The 22135-nt window shown below is 42.2% G+C and overlaps 1 protein-coding gene across 3 annotated transcripts in view; it reads left to right on the forward strand.

Moving 5' to 3' along the window:
* The window catches only part of DNAH5 (dynein axonemal heavy chain 5), a 313711-nt gene that overhangs the window by 54308 nt on the left and 237268 nt on the right, over positions 1-22135 (forward strand). For all 3 annotated transcript variants that reach the window (XM_060400272.1, XM_012097159.4, XM_060400271.1), the window contains exons 2-7: positions 11175-11309; positions 12279-12363; positions 15241-15401; positions 17155-17376; positions 20542-20679; positions 21456-21632. In XM_060400272.1, coding sequence (XP_060256255.1) covers positions 11175-11309; positions 12279-12363; positions 15241-15401; positions 17155-17376; positions 20542-20679; positions 21456-21632 — 918 coding nt within the window. The remainder of the gene's footprint in view (positions 1-11174; positions 11310-12278; positions 12364-15240; positions 15402-17154; positions 17377-20541; positions 20680-21455; positions 21633-22135) is intronic.

The raw sequence follows: 22135 nt of genomic DNA on the forward strand, positions 1-22135 counted from the left end.
AATAAACCATAAGCTTCCTGGGTTTAGAAAAGTCAAATCGTATATCTTTTTGTTGTATAATAAACACAAATGCTTTTCAATGAAAAAACTTGAAGTAATTCTCTATATATTTGCCTGCCCACAATCCCCCTTTTTTGGGCTTTTCTCAAAGATGAAGAATGCTTAGTACCTACTTTCAAGTGTACCATGGACATGAATTCCAGACTCAACAGATTTTGTTTTTCTTTCTTTGCCTAAAATTAAACTGGGATTTGTCGACCTTTAGAAAAAAACACTTGAAAGATTTATGAGAGTCCTCTTGGCCTAAATTCATCTAATTGCACACCTAGTTTTGAAATGGGGGCAAGTTTTCTCACTGCTGCTGAAATATGTATCATTTGTGTTTTCCACTTACGTCCTGATGCTGGGGATTACTGTTGCTCACTGACTTTCCTGGGATTGCTAGGTTTCTCTAAACAGTGATTCTCAGCGGGGTGGGAGGTAGAGACTGGTTGGGGAGAGAGGGCACCTGCTTCCCCTGCTGAGAAACTCCCCTGGAGGGGCCATTGTTCCTCAGGGAGTACACAGTAGAAGCCAAGCCAAGAAAGGAAACTTTGCTCTCAGATACCTTTTGAAAGCTGAAAAGATGTCAGTGTTATTGTTTGGCAAAATAGCCTAGCGGGTTTCAGTGTTCTCTTAATCAGGCCCAGACGTGTTTGGTCCTGTGAGCACATTTCACATGCACAGTTTAAAACAGTTTCCTTGTAATTTGGGGAGGTGAATGGCTCTAGGTCATAGCGGTCCCCAACCTTTTTAGCACCCGGGACAGATTTCCTGGAAGACAGTTTTTCCATGGCCTGGGGTAGGGGGAATGGTTTGGGGATGAGTCAAAACTCATTACATTTATTGTGTACCTTATTTCTATTTTTATTACATCAGCTCCACCTTAGATCATCAGACATTAGATCCTGGAGGTTGGGACCCTTGTTCTAGGATGTAGCTGTGGGGAGCTGGCGGGTGCTGCTTGTTAATGCCTAGGTGGAGGCTCCCAAACCTGAAGGAGTCACAGCCTGCCTGACGTGGCCATGTAGTCACTACACCATCTCTAGCCCCCGGGAGAATGTGACTTGAGGTGCAGAATCCACCCATTCCACTAGTATCAGTTGACCACCTACTTTGTGCATGCCACTGGGTTCCACAGTACGGTGGGGAAGAACACTTCTGGGCCTTGTGGAGTTGAGTGAGTTCTTGCATGACTCAAATACTGAGAGAAAGGAAAGATCTAGAGTTACAGGGATCCCAGCTTTATGCATTTGGACTTTCCTAAGTTCCTAACTCAAGTGAAAACCTCGTGGTGTTCGTAAATTATGATCAAATCATCAAATGCTTTCCTTTGAGACAGTGTCCTCAGGCTGGGCCACCACTGTAATCATGAGGGGAGCTTTTCAGAAATACCACCCTGCACAAGAGCGGTCAGAGTTTCTGGGGAGACAAAGGAATCAGCGTTTTAAAGCTTCCAGGTGATTCTGATGAGCATCAGCTCTGAGCATTCTGGTTCATTGTGATGAGTAAGGGAGGTTTTGAGATTTCATTCCTGTGCCATAGACGGGGGGCTTCCCTGGTGGTTCAGTTGGTAAAGAATCTGCCTACAATGCAAGAGACCCAGGTTCAATCACTGAGTCTGGAAGGTCTCCTAGAGAAGGAAATGGCAACCCACTCTAGTATTCTTGCCTGTAAAACCCCATGGCCATGGATAATGTGAATGATGACATTATACATGTATTTTTTTAGGAAGTGAGTGAAAACGACTTGAATTATATAGCCTCTGTTGCCCAAGGGGACTCAGAATTGTACAAGAGTGGTATTCCTGATTTTGAACTAAAACCTCTGTAGGACTGGAGGAAGAAAGAATATATGGGCATGTGGAGGCTAAGCCTTTAAAAAAGTTTTGAAAATGTTTTATTTTGTGTTAGGGTGTAGCCAATCAACAAACAATGCTGTGATAGTTTCAGGTGGACAACAAAGGGACTCAGCTATATGCATACATACATCCATTCTCTCCCAAGCTCCCCTCCCATCCAGGTTGTCACATAACATTGAGCAGAGCTCCCTGTGCTCTGCAGTAGGTCCTTGTTGGTTACCCATTTTAAATGTAGGTGTGGGTACTTGTCCATCCGATAAAGTCTCCCTAAGTCTTGGTCAGGTGCAGACATTTGGGGTGTAGAAAATGGACTCAGTTCAGTTCAGTCTGTCAGTCGTGTCTGACTCTTTGCGACCCCATGGACTGCAGCACACCAGGCCTCCCTGTCCATCACCACCTCCTGGAGTTTACTCAAACTCATGCCCATTGAGTTGGTGTCAGAATTTGGATTATGGAATGCTGGGGGGAGAGGAGGTAAGTTGGTGATGGGGATACGCCTCTAAGCAGATTTTGGGTTGGCTTGAGTGAAAAATCCACACACAGTAACAGGTAAGGTGGGATCTTCTATATGCTTGGAAAGAATGACGGGTAAGGGAGTTGGTAAATGGGGAGATTTGGGGGCCCTGAAAACTCCAGCAACAATACACAAGATTCCAGAACTTACTCTCAAGTGGGAAGAAAATTGATGGGACCTTCTCTGTTGAAGTGCTAGCTAGGTCTTTGCGATGGAGGGGGAGTGCAACTCTTGTTAAATAGAGGAGGGCTTCCCTGGAGCACTTGCTGGGAGTGGATTAGTCAGCGTGGAGTGTCTCTCCCTTCCAGGAACCACTCTGCTCAAATGCTCTTAACGCGGGAAGGAGGTGTAGCACTTCCTCTGCAGCTGTGGTCCTTCACCTGGAGAAGTGACATAAAAGGGGAGGAAGGGAAGTCAAGATGCCAGAAGCGCAGTGGGGAGTGGAGCCTTGCTCCCTTGCGGTTCTTCCAGCCAATTAATCTTCTAGCAGGTTCGGATGGTCCAGGAGGCATCGTCACAGAGCAGCCTCTCCCAGCGAGGAAACGGGGCCCTGTGGGTTATGGTGAAAATGCTGGAAGACAGAAAAGGGGGGCTTTTCTTTGTTGCAAGACTTGGAAATTGGGTTAACATGGAGAGGGCCCTTTCATTTGTAGAAATGAGAAGCAGAACTGCTTCCGTCTATTTCTGTAATTCAGCATGTTTGAATGGGATGTAGGCTAAGTGAGGTTAGTTATAGTGGCTGTGAATCGAGGGGGAGCCATTATCCATACTAATGGTGGAGTTCTGTGCAGTGATTTCTGCTGAAGTCAACAACGTGCAAGACCCAGGAGCTTATTGACTGAATTCTGCACCTGCCATGGACTCACATGGAGCTAGAATAATTTGCACCAGCCCTTAATTACTTGAGAGTGACTTGTGAATGATAAACTTGGTTAATCATCCCCTGATTAGATAGCAATTGAGACTCTGCTAAGTGCTAGGCGCTGTTCTGGGTACTGGAGATGGTGCGGAAATCAAAATAGAAAACGTCCCTCCCTGTGGAGCTGCTCCTCTTGTAGGAATGATGAGATTCAGGTGATGTTTATTTTATTTTACCGTTTAGGAGATATAGGAAGGATCAGCTTAAAACCACGGCACACAAATGAGTGAAACCAGCCTGGGCCATTTGGATCTCTCCCTTCAAAAAAGAAAAATAAATACTTATTTTTACCAGTAACTGGGCATTTTATTTATTTTTTAATTGGAGTATAATTGCTTTACAATGTTATGCTAGTTTCTACTGTACAACGAAGTGAATCAGCCATTGTTGTTGTTCAGTTGCTAAGTCATGTCCGACTCATTGTGACCCCTTGAACTGCAGCATGCCAGGCTTCCCTGTCCTTCACTGTCTCCTGGAATTTGCTTGAATTTATGTCCATTGAGTTGATGATGATATCTAACCATCTCATCCTCTGCTGCCCCCTTCTCCTTCTGCCTTCCGTCCTCCCCAGCATCAGGGTCTTTTCCAATAAGTTGGCTCTTCACATCAGGTGGCCAAAGTATTGGAGCTTCAGCTTCAGCATCAGTTCTTCCAATGAATAGTCAGGGTTGATTTCCTTTAGGATTGACTAGTTTGATTTCCTTGCTGTCCAAAGGACTATCAAGGGAATCAGCTATCTGTATTCATAAATCCCTTCCCTCCTGGGCCTCCCTCCCACCCCAGGCATTTTACTTAGACATACACGTTGAGTAATTTCCCCTTCTGCTCGTGGATTTGCCCTGATTCATCTACAGTTGGCAAAAATGGAATAAAGTGAAGCTAACTGGCCTAAGATGATCAAACCTATGTCCTTGGCCTCTTCAGCACTGCTTCATCAGGTGATTAATTATCTCTGGGCTTGAGACTGATATTGAGAGCCAAAGTGAAATGGGTCTCAGAGGTATTTACCCTGGTGATTTAAGATAAGGAGTTTCGGTTTTAATTCATGGACTCCTCGTTATTTACGATACTCTCCAGTGGGGATTTAAATCTATGTTGTACTCTCTCTTGCTGTGTTTGTTGCATTGCTATAAGCATGGGCTTCCTTGGTGGCTAAACTGGTAAAGAATCTGCCTTCAGTGCAGGTGAACTGGGTCTGAGCCCTGGGTTGGGAAGATCCCTCGGAGAAGGGAAAGGCTACCCATTCCAGTATTCTGACCTGGAGAATTCCAGGGTCTGTATAGTCCATGGGGTCGCAAAGAGTTGGACATGACTGAGTGACTTTACATATGCATAAAAGAACAAAACACTCGACTACAAAATGGAAATATATTCATTAAAAAATATGCAACAGACTGTCATTAAAGCATCTCTTTCTCAGATTCAAATGGGCAACAAGGCTAATCGTGTCTTCCAGAAAAGCATTTTTTTCAATATGACATATAGATATATATATAAAGGCTGTAGAAAGGATAGGTTATGGACCTGGGGTGAACAGTGTGACATGGATAAAGGTGAAATTGTCCATGAGTTTGGGGATGCATGGAGCCCAGCCTATTGGTTACCCAGGCAGGGAGCTTAAGTCCTGGGCACTTCTGGATGTGAGGATCCAGTGGGGAGTTAACCATTTGCTGAGGCACAGGAACTGGACAATTTAATCTTTGCAAATACCTTTCAAGTTTGAACTTTTATCTCTATTTTATAAACAAGGGTAAGGTTTCTCATCTCATCCTCATCCTCTGCTGCCCCCTTCTCCTTTTGCCTTCAGTCTTTCCCAGCATCATGGTCTATTCTGAGTCGGGTGAGATGGTTAGATAGCATCGCTGACTCAGTGGACATGAATTGGAGCAAACTTCAGTTTATAGTGGAGGACAGAGGAGCCTGGTGTGCTGCAGTCCCTGGGGTCACAAAGAATTGGACACGACTTAGCAACTGAACAACAACAAAGTTTCTCATGGAGTTGAGGATTATAACCTGAAGCCAAAATGAAATGGGTGTAGTTCACGCACTGTTTATGTAGATGAACGTGTAGACCTGGGCTTTGGTTCTTTAAAGGCAAAGCTTGGTATATTAAAAAAAAATTGGAAGGATGGGTTTGTCATGAGAAAAAGTCACAGAGCTTTATTATGAAGACGCATGGCATTGGGCTTTTTTTTTTTTGGATTCACATTTTAAAATCTCAAGTCCTACCCCAGACCTCTCCTGATCTGATAAAAAGACCCCAAGAACCCAAACCAACCAACCAAAACCAAAAAACCCACCCTTAAATCTCTTGTCTGTGTTATCTTTTTTTTAACAGCACACATTGATTTTTTTAAAAAATTTCTTTATTTAACTCTATCAGAATCTTCATTGTGTCATGCGGGATCTTTCATTACTGCATATAGATTCTCTGTTTGTGGCCTGAGGGCTCAGTAGTTGCCCTGTGGCATGTGGGATCTTAGTTCCTGGACCAGGGATTGAACCTGAGTCCCCTGCATTTCAAGGCAGATTCTTAACCACTGGGCCACCAGGGAAGTCCCTGTGTTAATTTTTGAATCAGTGAGAAGTAATGCAAATATTAAGAGATGGAATGGGACTTAGCTGTCACGTAATCCTACACTTCAGTTTTGGAGTTGCAGAACCTGAAGTCTGGAAGGGTTAAAAGACAGATGCAAGGTCTTACAATTAGGGGGCACCATGGGGCTGGAGCCCAGTCTGGCACTTATTTGTGTACGTGACATTGCTTTACCTTGAAATCAGCACTTGTTTCTTGGGAGGGAGTGCATTACTCCCTCTTTCATTTCAAAATGGTAGCAACATTATTTGTCACAAGTTACAGAAATATTGCATAAATATTTTATGTTTTATTCTGCAAACCTTAGCTTGCTTATCATTAAATTTTTTTTATTGGAGTGTAGTTGATTTACAATGTTGTGTTAGTTTTTTTTTCCATACAGCAAAGTGAATCATTTTTACATATACATATATCTATTCTTTTTAAAATTCTTTTCCCATATAGGTCATTACAGAGTATTGGGTAGAGTTCCCTGTGCTGTACAGTAGGTCCTTCTTAGTTATCTGTTTTATATATAGTAATGTGTATATGTCAACCCCAAATCTCCCATTTTATCCCCCTCGTGACAATAAGTTTGTTCTCTACGTCTGTGACTCCATTTCTGCTTTGCGAGTGAGTTGATTTACATCATCTTTTTAGATTCTACATGTAAGTGATGTCATCATATTTGTCTTTCTCTGTCTGACTTATTGATCTCACTGTGACAGTCTCTAGGTCTATCCATGCTGTTGCAAATGACATTACTTCATTCTTTTTCATGGCTGAGTAATATTCCATTGTATGTATATACAACATCTTCTTTATCTGTTCATCTGCTGATGGACATATAGCTTGCTTTCAGGTCTTGGCCATTGCAAAACCGTGGTGCCATGAACAAACTGCTTGTATCTTTGTGAGTTAGAGCTTTTTCCAGATATATGCCCAGGAGTGGGATTGCTGGATCATACGATAGCTCTGTTTTTAGTTTTTTAAGGGACCTCCATACTGTTCTCTATAGTGTTGTATCAGTTTACATTCCCACCAAAAGTATAGGAGAGTTCTAGCATTTATTGTTTATAGATTTTTTGATGATGGCAGTTCTAATTGGTGTGAGGTGATACTTCATTGTAGTTTTGCTTTTGCAGAAATATTTTAAATATTGCTCTAGATTTCCTTGAACGTTGAATAGGTTTCTGAACACATCCTCCCCGCCTCTATCAGTTGGAGCTTCCTCATGCAAAGAAAACAATTTTGATGTGATCCGTTAAAAAAAAAATGCCATAGTTCACCTCTTGCCTGTGTCATCCTGTTTCCAAGACGTTCCAAAGGCCAACAGAACAAACCACCTCCAACTAATCATCTGATTGCTTGCTCCTGCAGTTCCTTAGCAGCCAGAAAGCTGCAGGTTCAAGTTTAGGGACTGACAACACGCTGATCCAATCACCAAATATTTATTTGACACTGTTGACTTTCTGCGGTAGTAAAAACAACCCTTCATTGTACCAGGATACCTTAGTGTAAGGCAATGAAAGTTGAGATTGATAAACACCGTGCTCTTTCATCTACATGGCACTAGGGTGTATTTCACATTACTTCTCATCAGGAGATAGGCTAGTTATGTAAGAACATATTCAATGCTTAACATGCTTTTAAACATAACGCTGAAAACATTTACTTTAAAAACATATTGATAATTTGGTTTTATATATAAAACTGCTTTAGAAGTTTTTCCCTGTGATATTTAAGCAAAAATAAAATAACTAGTGTTCTGCTTTAGAGGCTAAACTCTCCTTTACTCCACTAGAATATGTTCTTTTTTTTTTCCATTAGAATCTTGCAAAATCAGGTCATAGAATAATGTATTGCTATGGCAGAATCCTATAGAAATTTCTATATTCTTTGGAAGCCTTCAGTTGGTTTATGTCCCGACTTTATTGGCTCTTTAGTTTTCAAATGTGTTTTTGGCTGCCCAGCATTTGCCATCTAGTTGATTTGTTGCTGGGTCCCTGGCTCCCCTGGTTGCCCACTGTGCCTACACGCTGCTGGAGACATTTAGTATAAACCCAGAAAGATCACTTTGAGAAAAGTCTTTTATTCTTCCCTGCCTCGAATGTAGAAAACAGTCAGAGAACAGACATTTTCCTGGTTTTAGCCATAGTTGAAAAGAGATTTAAATTTTCTTCTATATGATGTTCATGGAATGTGCATTTTGGGTTAAGACCAGCGTCAGTTCTTTTCTTTAGGGAAATGGCAAGAAGATAGGTAGATTGTTTTTTGGTACCTTAACCTTGCCCCGCACCCTCACCCCCACCCCCAACCAATTTGTCTCTCAAGCAGCTCCTTCAGTTTTGGACAAATGAATATAAATTGCATATGTCTAGTGATAGTCTTTCAATAACCCTGAAATTCCCAACTTTTTCCTCTTAACTTTTTATTAATTCTATTGTATCTTAAAAAATTCTCCTTTGACCCTAAATTTTCCTTTTTCTACTAGTAACCACATCTCTTTCCTTTATAGTCAAGTTTCTGGAAAGAGTAGTTTATATTTAGTCCCTTTATGTTTCTCTTTTCCCAATCATTCTTTTCTGTGGTTCTGCATCCATTGGTTTTCTGTCCAACTAATGAAATTATTCTAAAAGAATTACTCTGTTGCCTCATGCTGGGTAACAAATCATACCAGAACTTAATGGCTTAACTATCTGATATCAATTATCTATTATCTCTTAATAGCTATCTGTTGTCTCTCTTGAGTCTGTGGGATGCTGAGCTCAGCTGGGTTCTTCTGTATAACATATCATTGGCTAGGTTGCAGTCATCTGTAGGCTTGACTAGGTTGGAATGTCCAAGATAGTTTGCAAATTGGTGCTCGAGTGTCAGTTAGAACAGTGGTCCACAGCTTTTTTGGCACCAGGGACCGATTTTGTGGAAGACAATTTTTCCACAGACTGAGGAGTGGGGGGATGGTTTCAGGATGATTCAAGTGCATTACGTTTATTGTGCACTTTGAAAGTGTTAGTCACTCAGTTGTGTCTGACTCTTTGCAACCCCGTGGACTGTAGCCCTCCAGGCTCCTCTGTCCATGGGGCTTCCCAGGCAAGAAGAGCGGAGTGAGTTGCCATTTCATTCTCCAGAGTATCCTCCTGACCCAGGGATCAAACCCAGATCTCCTGCATTGCAGGCAGATTATTTACCACCTGAGCCAACCAGGGAAGCCCTGTTATTTCTACTCTAATGCTGCTGCTGATCTGACAGCAGGTACTGGCCTGCAGCCCAGAGGTTGGGGACCCCTGAACTAGGAGATCTGTTGAGCTGTTGACTAGAATGCCTTGGTTTTTCCCCATTGGGTCTCCCCATGTGATATGGACATTTCATAGCATGCTAACTGCGTTCTGAGGGAGTATTCGCAAATGCAAAGGCAGAAGCTGAAGGTCTCTGCAGGACTGGCCTAGGAATTTTTACATTCTCACTTCTTTCCATATTTTTTTGGGGTGAAAACTGGTCACAGGTCCAGCCAGATTCAAGAGGAGGGGATAGAGAGACCACCTCTTGATCGGTTAGTGGCACAATCACATTGCAGAAGAGCTATGGGATGCTGAAGCCATCTTGTAAATGCAATTGCAAGGAAGATCTGGCCCATAATGTCTGTTTTGCTATATTGAGAACCGGTGTCTGTCTCTGCAGTGTGAATTCCCCTTGGGCTTCAGATGCACATTCCGAGGGGACTGTCTGTCTCAAGCTCTGCAAATGTGTTTACAGGCTCTGCAGACACATCCACCTGCCTGGCCTTCCTGTCTCCAGACTTGCAAATCCCTTCAATCCACTTTTTACACTGCTGTCACAATGACTGATGTTTTGATGCAGCATGGACAGCTAAACATCTCTCCTGACTTGAAACTCATCAGTGATTCCCCATGGACTTAAGATAATGTTTATACTTTCTTCCATGACTCATAAGATATTTTATGATTTGGCTTCTCTCTCATTTCCTCTTATGCTTTTCTAGTTCAAGTTCAGCCATCCTGGCTGCCTTGTGCTTTCCAGAGTTGCTATGCTTTCTTTATGCCTTTTGGCCTTTGAATCTGCAAAAATGCCTCTATCCCAAGTAGTGTGGTCCAATCTCCTTCAACTCTAGGCTTAAGTCAACTCTTCCTGAAACTTTTCCTGTACCTTCCACTCCTCCTCAGCACTGGGCTAGAGGGGGATTCTCCCTTTGGTTCCTTCTCTGAAGACCCATGAATGCCCTTGCATAAATCTCATGCTCCTGAATCAACCATAATGCCAGCCTGTCCTGTTTACATTTTCTGCTCCTATTCTGCAAACCAGTCTGTTAGTTTTTTGAGGTCACTGGGTAGTGTTTGTCTCTGTAGTGCTCATACATATTTGGGGTTTAACAACTGTTAAAAACAAGAAGGATCGAGAGCTATTGGTTAGCATTAAAGATAATGCACATACTTAAGATTAATTGGAAGTTGAATATTGATTGATGGTGAAATGGTTGAATAATTATCCATATTATTAAATATTTTGCCTCTATTAAGCAAGTTGGAAGAGTCTGCATTAAACTAAAAAGAAGTCTATGATGTATTATTAAGGGGAAAATGCATGAAAAACATTTATCATATAATATAAATATAAATCTGTATATACGTTTGTATATGTTTGTATGAACAGAGCACACATGGAAAGATATGCTTCAAACTGCAACATTGGTGACAGTAAACTTGGTTATTATTGTAATTAACAGTCAACAGGTAAAAAAGTAAGCAATGCTATTCAGAAATTAATTTCAAGACCAGATATGAACTTTTAGACAAGCAAGAGACATAGGGAATAGCGTAGAAGAATATGTATTACTTTAGTGGCCTAGGGAATGTTTACAAAAATAGAGATTTTAAAAAAATTTTGCCATGTGTCTTAAATATAAGGTCTTTTGAATGCTTATATATGTATGAAATTAAGTCTGTAAAGATTTAGAACAAAATGTTAACAGTAATATTGTCTGGTTGGCAGGTGACTTTTGCTGCTTCTTTCGGCTTATCTGTGTTACATAATTTCAAAACAATGAGCACATCTTATTTCCACAGTAGAAATAACATTATTTCTAAAAATAGAAGATAGTACATAAAAATTGGTACCATTAAGCTGTGTGATGTCTGAATACCTAAGACTTGAAAAAGCAATGGTTGTATGAAATTACAAAATGAATTAGAGTGAATCCATTTGAGAACAGTAGTTGTCACATAACATTTTTCTTCCCTTTTTGTAGCAAAGACTGAAGGAAGAGAAGGAAGCCAAGCGGGCTCGTCTGGATGGGAGACATGACTACTTATTTGGGATTGTAGCTTCCTGTGTGGACCTAAACAAAACTGAAGTGGAGGATGCCATTCTTGAGGGGAATCAGGTGCGATGCATTTGCGTTCCCACGGACTTGATCATGGAGGGCACAGTTCATGTTGTCCCACGGCAGGGTCTGTGCTGGGCCTTAGGGAAGGGTGTCTGTTTCAACATGGGCAGGACCCCATTCTGACTTGGTACAGGTGACGGTGATGGCAGAATGAGCTTGAGGCTCTCCAGCTCTCCATGTTAAAATCATTATTTGAGTTCCATCATCTTGACAGAGATGTCTGTGTCTCTACATCCAGTGAAGCTGGGCTTGAGCGCCATTTTGGAATCTGAGGTTAGAGAACAGAATCTCCTCTCAGCTGCCAATTTATCCTTTTTTTTTTTTTTTGAGTTTATCCTGTTCTATCCTGGGAGATTGAATCGTGCCATAGTTCCTTGCCATAGACTTTGGTTTGGCAGCTGAATCTGGTTTCTTTTGTTCCTGACCTTGACTTCTATATTCTGCCATGGAGCAGGCCAGTTGGCAGACCTCTAGATGTACACAGAACTTCATGGATGGGACGAAGTTGCTAGATGGTGGAGCATTCCGCAGTCATATGTGTTCTCATCATGGTGGTTTTCCAAGGTTATTGGAATTTAATGTTATTTTTCTATAGTGTGTTAGACTGCATTTTTAAAGGTGTGGTCTCTCTTTCTGATCTGTAATTGGGTGAAAAATTAAATATAAATATATATGCCTTTAACAGCTCAGCACTTTAAGAAATTAGCCAATATTAAGGGACAGTCTCTTTTCAGATGTGTGGATGTAGCAAATACTTTACAATTCATCAGACCACTTCTTTGAATTTAGCCTTTACTATGGTAAGATGTTTATTCTTTTGTGGTTTTTATGTTATAAGAAATGTGCTCTATATGGTTTAGGTAAACTGAAGTCTTACCCCAATAAGAAAGAATGATAATAAATGCTGAGTTAAACCTGGTTTCTGATTCAGAACAAAGCCATTACCTTGCCTTTCCTTTTTCCCAGATTGAAAGAATCGATCAGCTTTTTGCTGCTGGAGGTCTTCGTCACCTCATGTTTTACTATCAGGAGGTGGAGGTAGTGGAAACAGGTATTTAAAGTTGATGTCACATAACCCAGAAATGTGTTGTTAGATTTACCCAAGGATGCATGAAGCAGAGGCCACTGTGAGCACTTTTATCTTGGGGGATGGGACACGTGGGGAGTGGCGGGTGAAGCCCAGTGAAACAGGTCCTGTTTTTACCTCAAGCAAAGGACAGATAATGGTAGCCTAGTTGTTCTAACTTCAGTTGGGATATTTTGTTTTCCTTTTCAGGCTGTGCTGGTAGCTAGAGAATGATAAAATCTTTTACATTTTGAGATTTCCTTTCCTTACATGTTAGTTTATTCTGTGCCATTATGTTCTAGAACTTCCACTGGGCATCTGTTTTTCTCTATTTCTTTTGAACATAGGAATTATTGCCAAGACGCATAACAGGAGTTTTTTTTTAAGTTGAATATCACATCATGTCTATTTTCTACTGACTGTGACTCAAATGAATACTATTGAATGACAAGTTTAGTCATTTTCACTGAAGATAAACGTGCAGATCTCTGTGTGGATTCTATTGACATCTCTCCTTCTACTTTTATGAATTAATATGATTTTAAAGCCAAACTAGGGACATAAATATATTATGATTATATTAAAATATCATATGCAATCCCTTTGTGACCTTTTTGATGAAAGAGAAGATAGTTGTTGCTCTTGGCATAGAATATGACCATGCTTTTTTGCTTAAAAACTGAGGAAATTACGCATGCATAAGTGACTGGCATTTTCCTTAGATTATCTGTTTTATATTTCGTGGTCAGAAAGGGCATTGCATTTTGAGTTAAAAAAAAAAATCAAAACAAAACAGAAATTTTGAGTCCTGTTCCAGATTGCAAAGCATAAGCTCAGCTGTTAACTGGGTGGTAAGTTCGCCCATGAACTCTGCATGGGGTGAAGCTGGCCTTTGTGTGTCAAACTTACATTGAACACAGAGGGTTCAGGGGATGCAAACATAAGTGCAAGCTTGTTTTTGTTTCCCACTCTCCCTTTAAACCTTTTCAGTAGGAGCAGCTTTTCTTCTGAACTTAAATTGCAATTCAGACAACCCCATGAACTTTGCTGGATATTTTTAGATAAAAATACAGAGTGAAGTAAGCCAGAAAGAAAAAGACAAATACACATTAACGCATATATGTGGAATCTGGAAAAATGGTACAGATTAACCTATTTTCAGGGCAGGAATAGAGACTCAGATGTAAGAAGGGACCTATGGACATGGGGAAGGGAAGGATGAATTGGGAGACTGGGACCGACCTATAGGCACTGCCTTGTGTAAAATAGATAGCCAGGAGGAGCCTGCCGTATAGCTCAGGGAGCTCAGCTAGGGGGTCTGTGATGACCTAGAGGGGTGGGATGGGGGTGGGTGGGTGGCAGGGAGGCTCAAGAGGGAGGGGGCATATGAATGCATATAACTGATTCACTTCATTGTACAGCAAAAACCAACACATCATTGTAAAGCAACTATAACCCAATTAAAAAAAGAAGACTAACATTTCCCATGGTTGCGTCCAATTACAAACACAGCCTCAATCTAGAAAGTAAAAATATCCAGTTGATCAAAACTAGTTGATCTAAAGCTAAGTCTCTTCCACTCTTGGCCTTCCCCCTTTCCTTTCATCCCACCCACCCTTGCAGCAGAGGCCTCTGAGGGTCAGTGTCTGCAGTGCGAGAGGAGCAGTGGGAGAGTTTCTCCTTCAACTCAACCTTCCACCCCCTACCCACATCCTGTTAACCACAGTTTCTGAGTGTGTCAGGGCAGAGATAAGAGGGAAGAGGGGGCAGCAATGTTTTTACTTGGCTGGCAGCTGTTGTGAGCTAGCTGACCTGGATTTCTCTGGGCCTTGCTCAGATGAGAAATCAGAGGAACAAAAGACGAAGTTAACTTGCTCCACATAAATGGCTAGGATGTGCAGCCGGAGGTGGAAACCCTGGGAGACTGACTGTGGAGCCCACATCAGCCATCACTTTGCTGTCCTGCCTCCCCTGCGCCTTTCTGACTCCGGTGATCTGAAGGGCCAGCTGGATCAGAACAACAGGATGTAGAGGTTCTGTAGTCATAACGATTTGGATCTTGGCTCTCTTGGTGTGTGACTTGAGGCGGGTCACAGCTGTCTTCAGGGTTGCAAGCAGTTTTAAAAATGTAGAGATGGTACCAGCCGGGGCTTCCCAGGTGATGTTAGTGGTCAAGAACCCGCCTACCAGTACAGGAGACACAAGGGTTTGATCCCTGGCTCAGGAAGATCATGGCATGGCAACCCACTCCAGTATTCTTGCCTGGAAAATCCCACGGACAGAGGAGCTTGGAGGGCTGCAGTTCAGAGGGTTGCAAAGACTCGGACATGACTAAAGACTTAGCACTCATGCATGGTACTGAGCAGAGGCCGTGACGCACAACATTTACCAATAGATGCTGTCTCCTCCCTCACCCTTTCTCACCGGCCCCATCAAGGATGACTTGCAGCTCCAGCAAGAATTTGCTCTGGACTGAACTCTCTTATTCCTATTTCTTCCGTTTCTGTTTTCCCCTGGAGCACCAATTTTGAAGTGAACTTGTGGTCTGAAATGAAGCAGATCCTTTTATTTACTTTTTATTCTTTATTTTTTATTGAAATATAATTGACTTACAATATCAGATTTGTTTCAGGTGGACAGTGCAGAGATTCGGTATTTTTGTCTATCGTATAATGATCACTATATACAGCAGATCCTTTGAGATTCCTTTAGGGTTGAGGCTAGAGGTTGTCCAAGGGCTGGAGCTTGTAGGGCATCAGGATGAGTCAACATGACAATATTTTAACGGGAAGCCTCATTCTAGGAGGCGATCACATGGACATAGTATAGCATTTGTGGGACTAAAATCCTTTGCATTTGTAGGGCAACTTGGCTCTCCAGGAGGAGTAAATTCTGTCTCTGGAAAGATGAAAAAACCCAAGGTGTTCGTGACCGAGGGAAAAGATGTTGCTCTTACTGGGGTGTGTGTGTTCTTCATCAGGACCAACCCTGCCAGAGCTATCACCCCTGAGAACATTCATCGGGTAAGAGGCAACAGCTCCTGAATTACCAAAGATGACAAAAATTCTACCCCCAAGATAACTTCCCATGGAGACTACCACTGTATTCATCAAATATTTAAAATTGCTTTCACAGAAATATTTTAAAATCACTTAAAGCAAGCAGTTAAGAGGATGGTTCCTTTAAATCTGTTGAATAAGAGGAATTAATATTCAATTTATTAATGAAAATTGATATAACATTGTATGTATCTGTGTGCATGTAAAACAGTGAGATTTTTTTCTTTCAAAAAGAATTTCCTGGGACTTCCCTGATGGTCCAGTGGCTTAAACACCATACTCCCAGTGCAGGGGGCCCAGGTTCAATCCCTGGTTAGGGAACTAGATCCTGTATGCCACAGCCAAGAATTTGCAAGCTGCAACTGAAAGTCCCAAGTGCCACAGCTAAGACCCAGTGTAGCCAAATAAATAAATGAATGTTAAAAAAGAATTTCCTTTCTGGCTTACTTCACTCTGTATAATAGGCTCCAGTTTCATCCACCTCATTAGAACTGATTCAAATGTATTCTTTTTAACGGCTGAGTAATACTCCATTGTGTATATGTACCACAGCTTTCTTATCCATGGACTGCTGATGCACATCTAGGTTGCTTCCATGTCCTGGCTATATAAACAGTGCTGTGATGAACACTGGGGTACACGTGTCTCTTTCAATTCTGGTTTCCTTGGTGTGTATGGAGAGGGGTTCAGAATGGGGAACATGTGTACACCCGTGGTGGATTCATGTTGATGTATGGCAAAACCAATGCAATATTGTAAAGTAATTAGCCTCCAATTAAAATAAATAAATTTATATTAAAAAAATAAAAAAAAAGTAAAACAACAAAAAAGAATTTCCTATACATCATTTACTTAATGGCAAATTTCATACATTTAAATTAGGATTTATTAAAGCAGCTATACCCTTGAACAGCACAAGTTTGAGCTGCCCAGTTGGTTTACACATGGATATTTTTTCGGTAGAAATACTACAGTATTATATGGTCCCTGGCTGAATCTGAGGAAACAGAACCAGGCATAAGGAAGTTCGGATATGGAGGGCCGAGTATATGTAATACTTGGATTTTCTGACTGCGTGGAGGGTGGGAGCCCATAGCTCCCACATTGCTCAAGGGTCAACCGTGTAACTTTATTTTCTGTGTAGAGTAAAGAGCATCTGTACAAGTCTCCTCTGTCCTCAACGGTTGCCTTGTCTGCTTACAGCAAATTAACTGGTAAACATCTGGTGTTCTATTTATTTCATGCTTTTATTTCAATGATTGCAATTTAGTATAAAGCTTATGTCTTAACTAGGGGTCAGAATAATAATTTACTGAATTGACAGGAGACCCGGGTTCGATCCCTGGGTCAGGAAGATCCCCTGGGGGAGGAAATGGCAACCCACTCTAGTATTCTTGCCTGGGAAATCCCATGGACAGAGGAGCCTGGTGGGCTACAGTCCTGAGGTCGCAGAGTCGGACACGACTGAGCGACTAAGCACAGCACAGCTCATTTATTTATTTGGCTGCTCTGGGTCTTAGCTGTGGCATGTAGGGTCTAGTTTCCAGACCAGGGATCAAACTTTGGCCCCCTGTGTTGGGAGCGTGGAGTCTTAGCCACTGGACTACCAGGGAAGTCCCTGCTTTACTCGTTTGGCAGGTCTTCATTTACGAATGACAGTAGCTAGTGCAGTTGAAGATCCTTTTTACGATAAAGGTTTTTCCCCATTGTTTTGCAGGAGGTGAGCTTCAATATGCTTGACACTGCAGACGGGGGTCTGCTCAACAGCATGAGACGTTTGCTGTCTGACATCTTCATTCCCGCTCTCAAAGCCACGAGCCATGGCTGGAGAGAGCTCGAGGGCCTTCCGGAAGCCTCCAGCCTTCAGCAGGAGTTCCTGGGCTCCCTGGAAGGCTTCGTGAGCATCCTGGCCAGCGCACAGGAGAGTCTGAAGGAGAAGGTAAGAACAACTATGTTATTTCTTCAAAAAGTATCTGATGGTGAACAAATCAACACCTAGGTGTGTTATACTTCTCTTAGAGGATCTTGATTCCACTACTTGGCAAATCTTGAAAATATACTGTGCGTGCTTTATTGTCCCTTGAAGATGTGGTGGTGATTAGATTTAAATTCCTGTCATTTGGAGCAATGAGTGCTTTGTGGGTTCCTTAGAAATACTGGCCATGGTGGAGAGTTTTACTCTGTCATGTCAGATGTTGGATTGAAAGAAGAGTATGAAGTGCTTCTGGTATTGCTCTGCAACTTAAAAGGAGAAATTTGGAGCCAGAGTGTGGTGTGTGTTTCGGGGGTGGTGGTGGTGGGGAAGGTTGGGGGTGATGATGATGGTAGGAATGGGAGGAAATTTTGAAGAGGCAGGAGGAGAGAAGAATGGATATATCTGAAGACAGTGGGTTGGGTCCTGTGGTCCAGCCAGTGATCTAAAGAGCTGTTAAGAATAAGTTTGGCAGGGACTTTCCTGGTGGTCCAGTGGATAAGACTCCATGTGCCAAATGCAGGGGCCCCCGGTTCAATCCCTTATCAGGGAACTGAAAGTGAAAGTGTTAATTGGTCAGTCATGTCTGACTGTTTGCAACCCATGGACTGTAGCCCACCAGGCTCCTCTGTCCATGGAATTCTCCAGGCAAGAATACTGGAGTGGGTTGCCATTTCCTTCTCCAGGGATCTTCCCTACCTAGGGATCAAACCTGGGTCTCTTGTGTTGGCAGATGGATTCTTTACTGTCTGAGCCATCAGGGAAGCAGAAACTACTTGATTTTTAAAGACATAAGAAGAAGGAAGAATACTGGAGTGGGTAGCCATTTCTTTCTCCAGAGGATCTTCCTGACCCAGATGTTGAACCCAGGTCTCCTTCATTGTAGGCAGATCCTTTGCCGTCTGTGCCATCAGTGAAGACCCGCTGTCAGGGGACTAAGATCCCATATACTACAACTAAGCATATTTGCTGCAACTACAGAAGCCTGAGTGTCACAATGAAGACCCAGCACAACCACACACACACACACACACACACACACACACACACACACACACATGCACACAAAGAATAAGTTTGGCATTTGTGGGATTTGGCATCAATAAAATTTGTGCCACCTACAGTGAGCCTATGTTAGTGATTCCTTGGGGTAGAAGGTGGAATAGATGCTTTTGCATGGTGAATGCAAACCCATGGCGGATGACAACCCAGATCAGGCATGAGTGGGAGATACAGAAATGGATCCTGTGAGACCAATGACAAGATATGCTCACTGCTCTCCAGGGAATACTGAGACCCTTTGGGACCTATTGGGATGTTGGCAGAGAGGCAGACAGTAGGCTTTCTAAGCGATGTGGGATGGGAGAGTTGAGTAAATGATAGCCACACAGGGGGAAACGGTTCCAGCGAACATTTGAGTTATATTTGTAGTTGACTATGATGCAGGCCACCTAAATGCAAGTTGAACCAAATTAAATAGTTATTCTCCTGAAAAGAGTACTACTTTCACAGGTTTCCACTTCATATTGTGGTAGAGGTATTAAAAAAAGTGGCTGGATCTCACACAGGAGGGAGGCGATGCCACTTCATGAAATGCAGAAGCCTCCCCCATAAAACCAAGACCAGGTCTAGGAGGCAGGTGGAAGGTGCAGTGTTGTGGGGGGCGGTGCTGAAATCTGAATTTAGAGGCTCACAGGGCTAGCTGCATCTTTCCCGGGAGGAAAATGTCCTTATTAAATACTGAGGTACTTCTGGATCGCGTGTGTGCATGCTAAGTTGCTTCAGTCGTGTCCGACTCTTTGTGACCCTCTGGACCATAGCCCACCAGGCTCCTCTGTCCTTGAGATTCTCCAGGGAAGAGTATTGGAATGGGTTGCCTTTGCCTTCTCCAGGCTTTTGGTTTGAAAATGAAAGTGAAAGTCGCTCAGTTGTGTCCAACTCTTTGTGACCCCATGGACTAGACAGTCCATGGAATTCTCCAATCCAGAATACTGGAGTGGGTAGCTTTTCCCTTCTCGAGGGGCTGTTCCCAACTTAAGGGTTGAACCCAGGTCTCCTGCATTGCAGATGGATTCTTTATCAGCTGAGCCACCAGGGAAGTGCAAGAACACTGGAGTGGGTAGGCTATCCCTTCTCTAGTGGATCTTTCCAACCTAGAAATCCAACCAGGATCTCCTGCATTGCAGGTGAATTCTTTCTATGAGGGAAGTAAAAAATCCTAGTTTTTTTTTCTTTTTTTTTTTTTTTGGCTGTGCCCTGTGTGTGGTAGGTCCCTGACCAGGGGCTGAGCCCAGGTTCCCTGTAGTGGAAGTATGGATTCTTAACCACTGGACCACCAGGAAGACCCGTTTGGTTTCTCTGTCAAGTCAAAATCGAACACACCTTCTTTCCTACCCCTCTCTACCCCTCCCTCCCCAAATGAATCTGTGTATTTGCCATTGAACTCAGTAACTATGAGGTTTTTTCTTTTTTTGAACAGGGACATGAGAGTCTTTTTATCTGGTTAGTTTCAAAAAAGAATGTGATAGATTAGAGATTACCCCCCCCCACCCCCCGCCCCCAGTCATTTCTTTGAAGGTCCTCATTTTCTTTGGTTTCATGGGTTGAATCTTTAATTTCCAAAGTGAAAGTGAAATAGCTTGTGTCCAACTCTTTGCGACCCCATGGACTGAAGCCTACCAGACTCCTCCCTCCATGGGATTCTCCAGGCAAGAATACTGGAGTGAGTTGCCATTTCCTTCTCCAGGGGATCTTCCTAACCCAGGGATCGAACCCAGGTCTCCCGCATTGCAGGGAGATGCTTTAACCTCTGAGCCACCAGAGAAGCCCTATCAATTCCTGAGTTCTGTGATACTGTCTTTCTGTCTGTTTGTCTGTAGTTCACTCTTTTTTTTTAATTTTTATTTTTTTTTCACTCTTTTTTTTTAACCCCAAATTTTAATTCAGACCAATCAGCTTTACTGGTGTGCTCAATGGCTAAGGAGGATTCCTACACTGATTTCATGAGTGTTTCCCAGGGAGCAGGGTAGTTAGAGAGAATCTCCTTAAGATCCTTCTGGATCAACCTGAAGTGTGTGTGTGTATAGTGTGTAAAGTAACATCATCTTATTCTTGAATTTTCATTGTAATTAGGTGAACCTTCAAAAGTGTGACATATTTGAACAGAAAACCTTGAAGGAACCCATGGACTTCTTGACTCTAGCTAATAACCCCGAGACTATGGAAAAAATAGAAGGTTGTATGAAAGTATGGATCAAGCAAACAGAACAGGTAATTTTCAGAAACCAAACACCAGAAATGTTCAGCTCTCTGAACATTGACCAGTTCACATGCCATGTGACAGAGCCAGCCAGTGGAAGAAGGTTATCTCACATCCCTGTTCCATCTGCCTAAGTATTTTACTGCAAGTCCCTAAAAACGGTTCATTGCAATGTTAATTTATCGTCATTAGTTAAGAAGAGATAGTAAGAATTCTAGGAGATGACAGTAAATGACTTTATATACTTGTCTACCTAAAAGACTGCAGTTGGCCAGGTTTTTCCTCAAGATGTAGTTACTGTGGAGAGAATGCCTATAGGAGTACAGGAGTTTTCTAATTCAGTGTGTCTTCCAAAACAAAACTTGGGACTTAACTGTTAAAAAAAATTTCAGGAAAGTGAAAGCTAGGTGTTACATCCAATTATTGATGTTACATCAATAATGGAAATTAACCAACTGAAGGCATGAGGACTTTGCAAGGTTGTATTTCTCTGAGGTTCTAAGTGAATAAGCCAAAGAAAGTTTCTGAGATCAGGTCCTCCAAATGTTCATGAAAGCTCCTCAAATAAGTAGTTTTCACTTAGAATGAGTCAACTAAATTTTTCTTGAAATTTAATAAATGGATACATCTCAGTTTAGTAAAAGGCTGTCATTCAAAGCATGCAAATGAATAAAAATATATCATGACTCAGACAGCAGAATTTACTTCTTTCCTTATATTTTGCTTATGTGCAACTTTTAACTCTCCAGCCGACTCTTTGGCTCATGGTTCTCCTGTGCATTCACAGGTCCTTGCTGAAAACAACCAGCTGCGGAAGGAGGCGGATGACCTTGGGCCTCGAGCAGAGTTGGAGTACTGGAAAAAAAGACTGTCTAAATTTAACTACCTTTTGGATCAATTGAAGAGCCCAGATGTGAAGGCTGTATTGGCAGTGCTTGCTGCTGCCAAGTCAAAACTCCTGAAGGTTGCTTTTTGCTTTATGAAGTGGGAATGGAAGTTCTTTATACATATGTCATAGAGTAATTAGGAACAGAAAAATGTTATTCTACCTTAATGAAAAAGTAACTTTAAGATTAAATGATACTGCCCTTTTGTAACTTGATAAACTGTAGAAATAGCCTTTGAATGAAAGGTATTTATTGGCTGGTGTACCCATATGTATGGGAGTCCCTGGTGGCTCAGATGGTAAAGATTCCATCTGCAGTGCAAGAGACCCAAGTTTGATCTCTGGGTGGGGAAGATCCCCCTGGAGAAGGGAATGGCCACCCACTCCAGTATTCTTACCTGAAGAATCCCACAGACAGAGGAGCCTGGCGGTCTGCAGTCCATGGGGGTTGCAAAGAGTTGGACACAACTTAGTGATTAACACATACTCACACACACATATGTATCTGTATTACTAGAGGGCATTGCAAGTCATTAATATGTAACATAATAACATGATTATATATTATGAATTCAGGCCAA

The sequence above is a fragment of the Ovis aries genome, chromosome 16, assembly GCF_016772045.2.
Source record: "Ovis aries strain OAR_USU_Benz2616 breed Rambouillet chromosome 16, ARS-UI_Ramb_v3.0, whole genome shotgun sequence".
NCBI classification, from domain to species: Eukaryota; Metazoa; Chordata; class Mammalia; order Artiodactyla; family Bovidae; genus Ovis; species Ovis aries.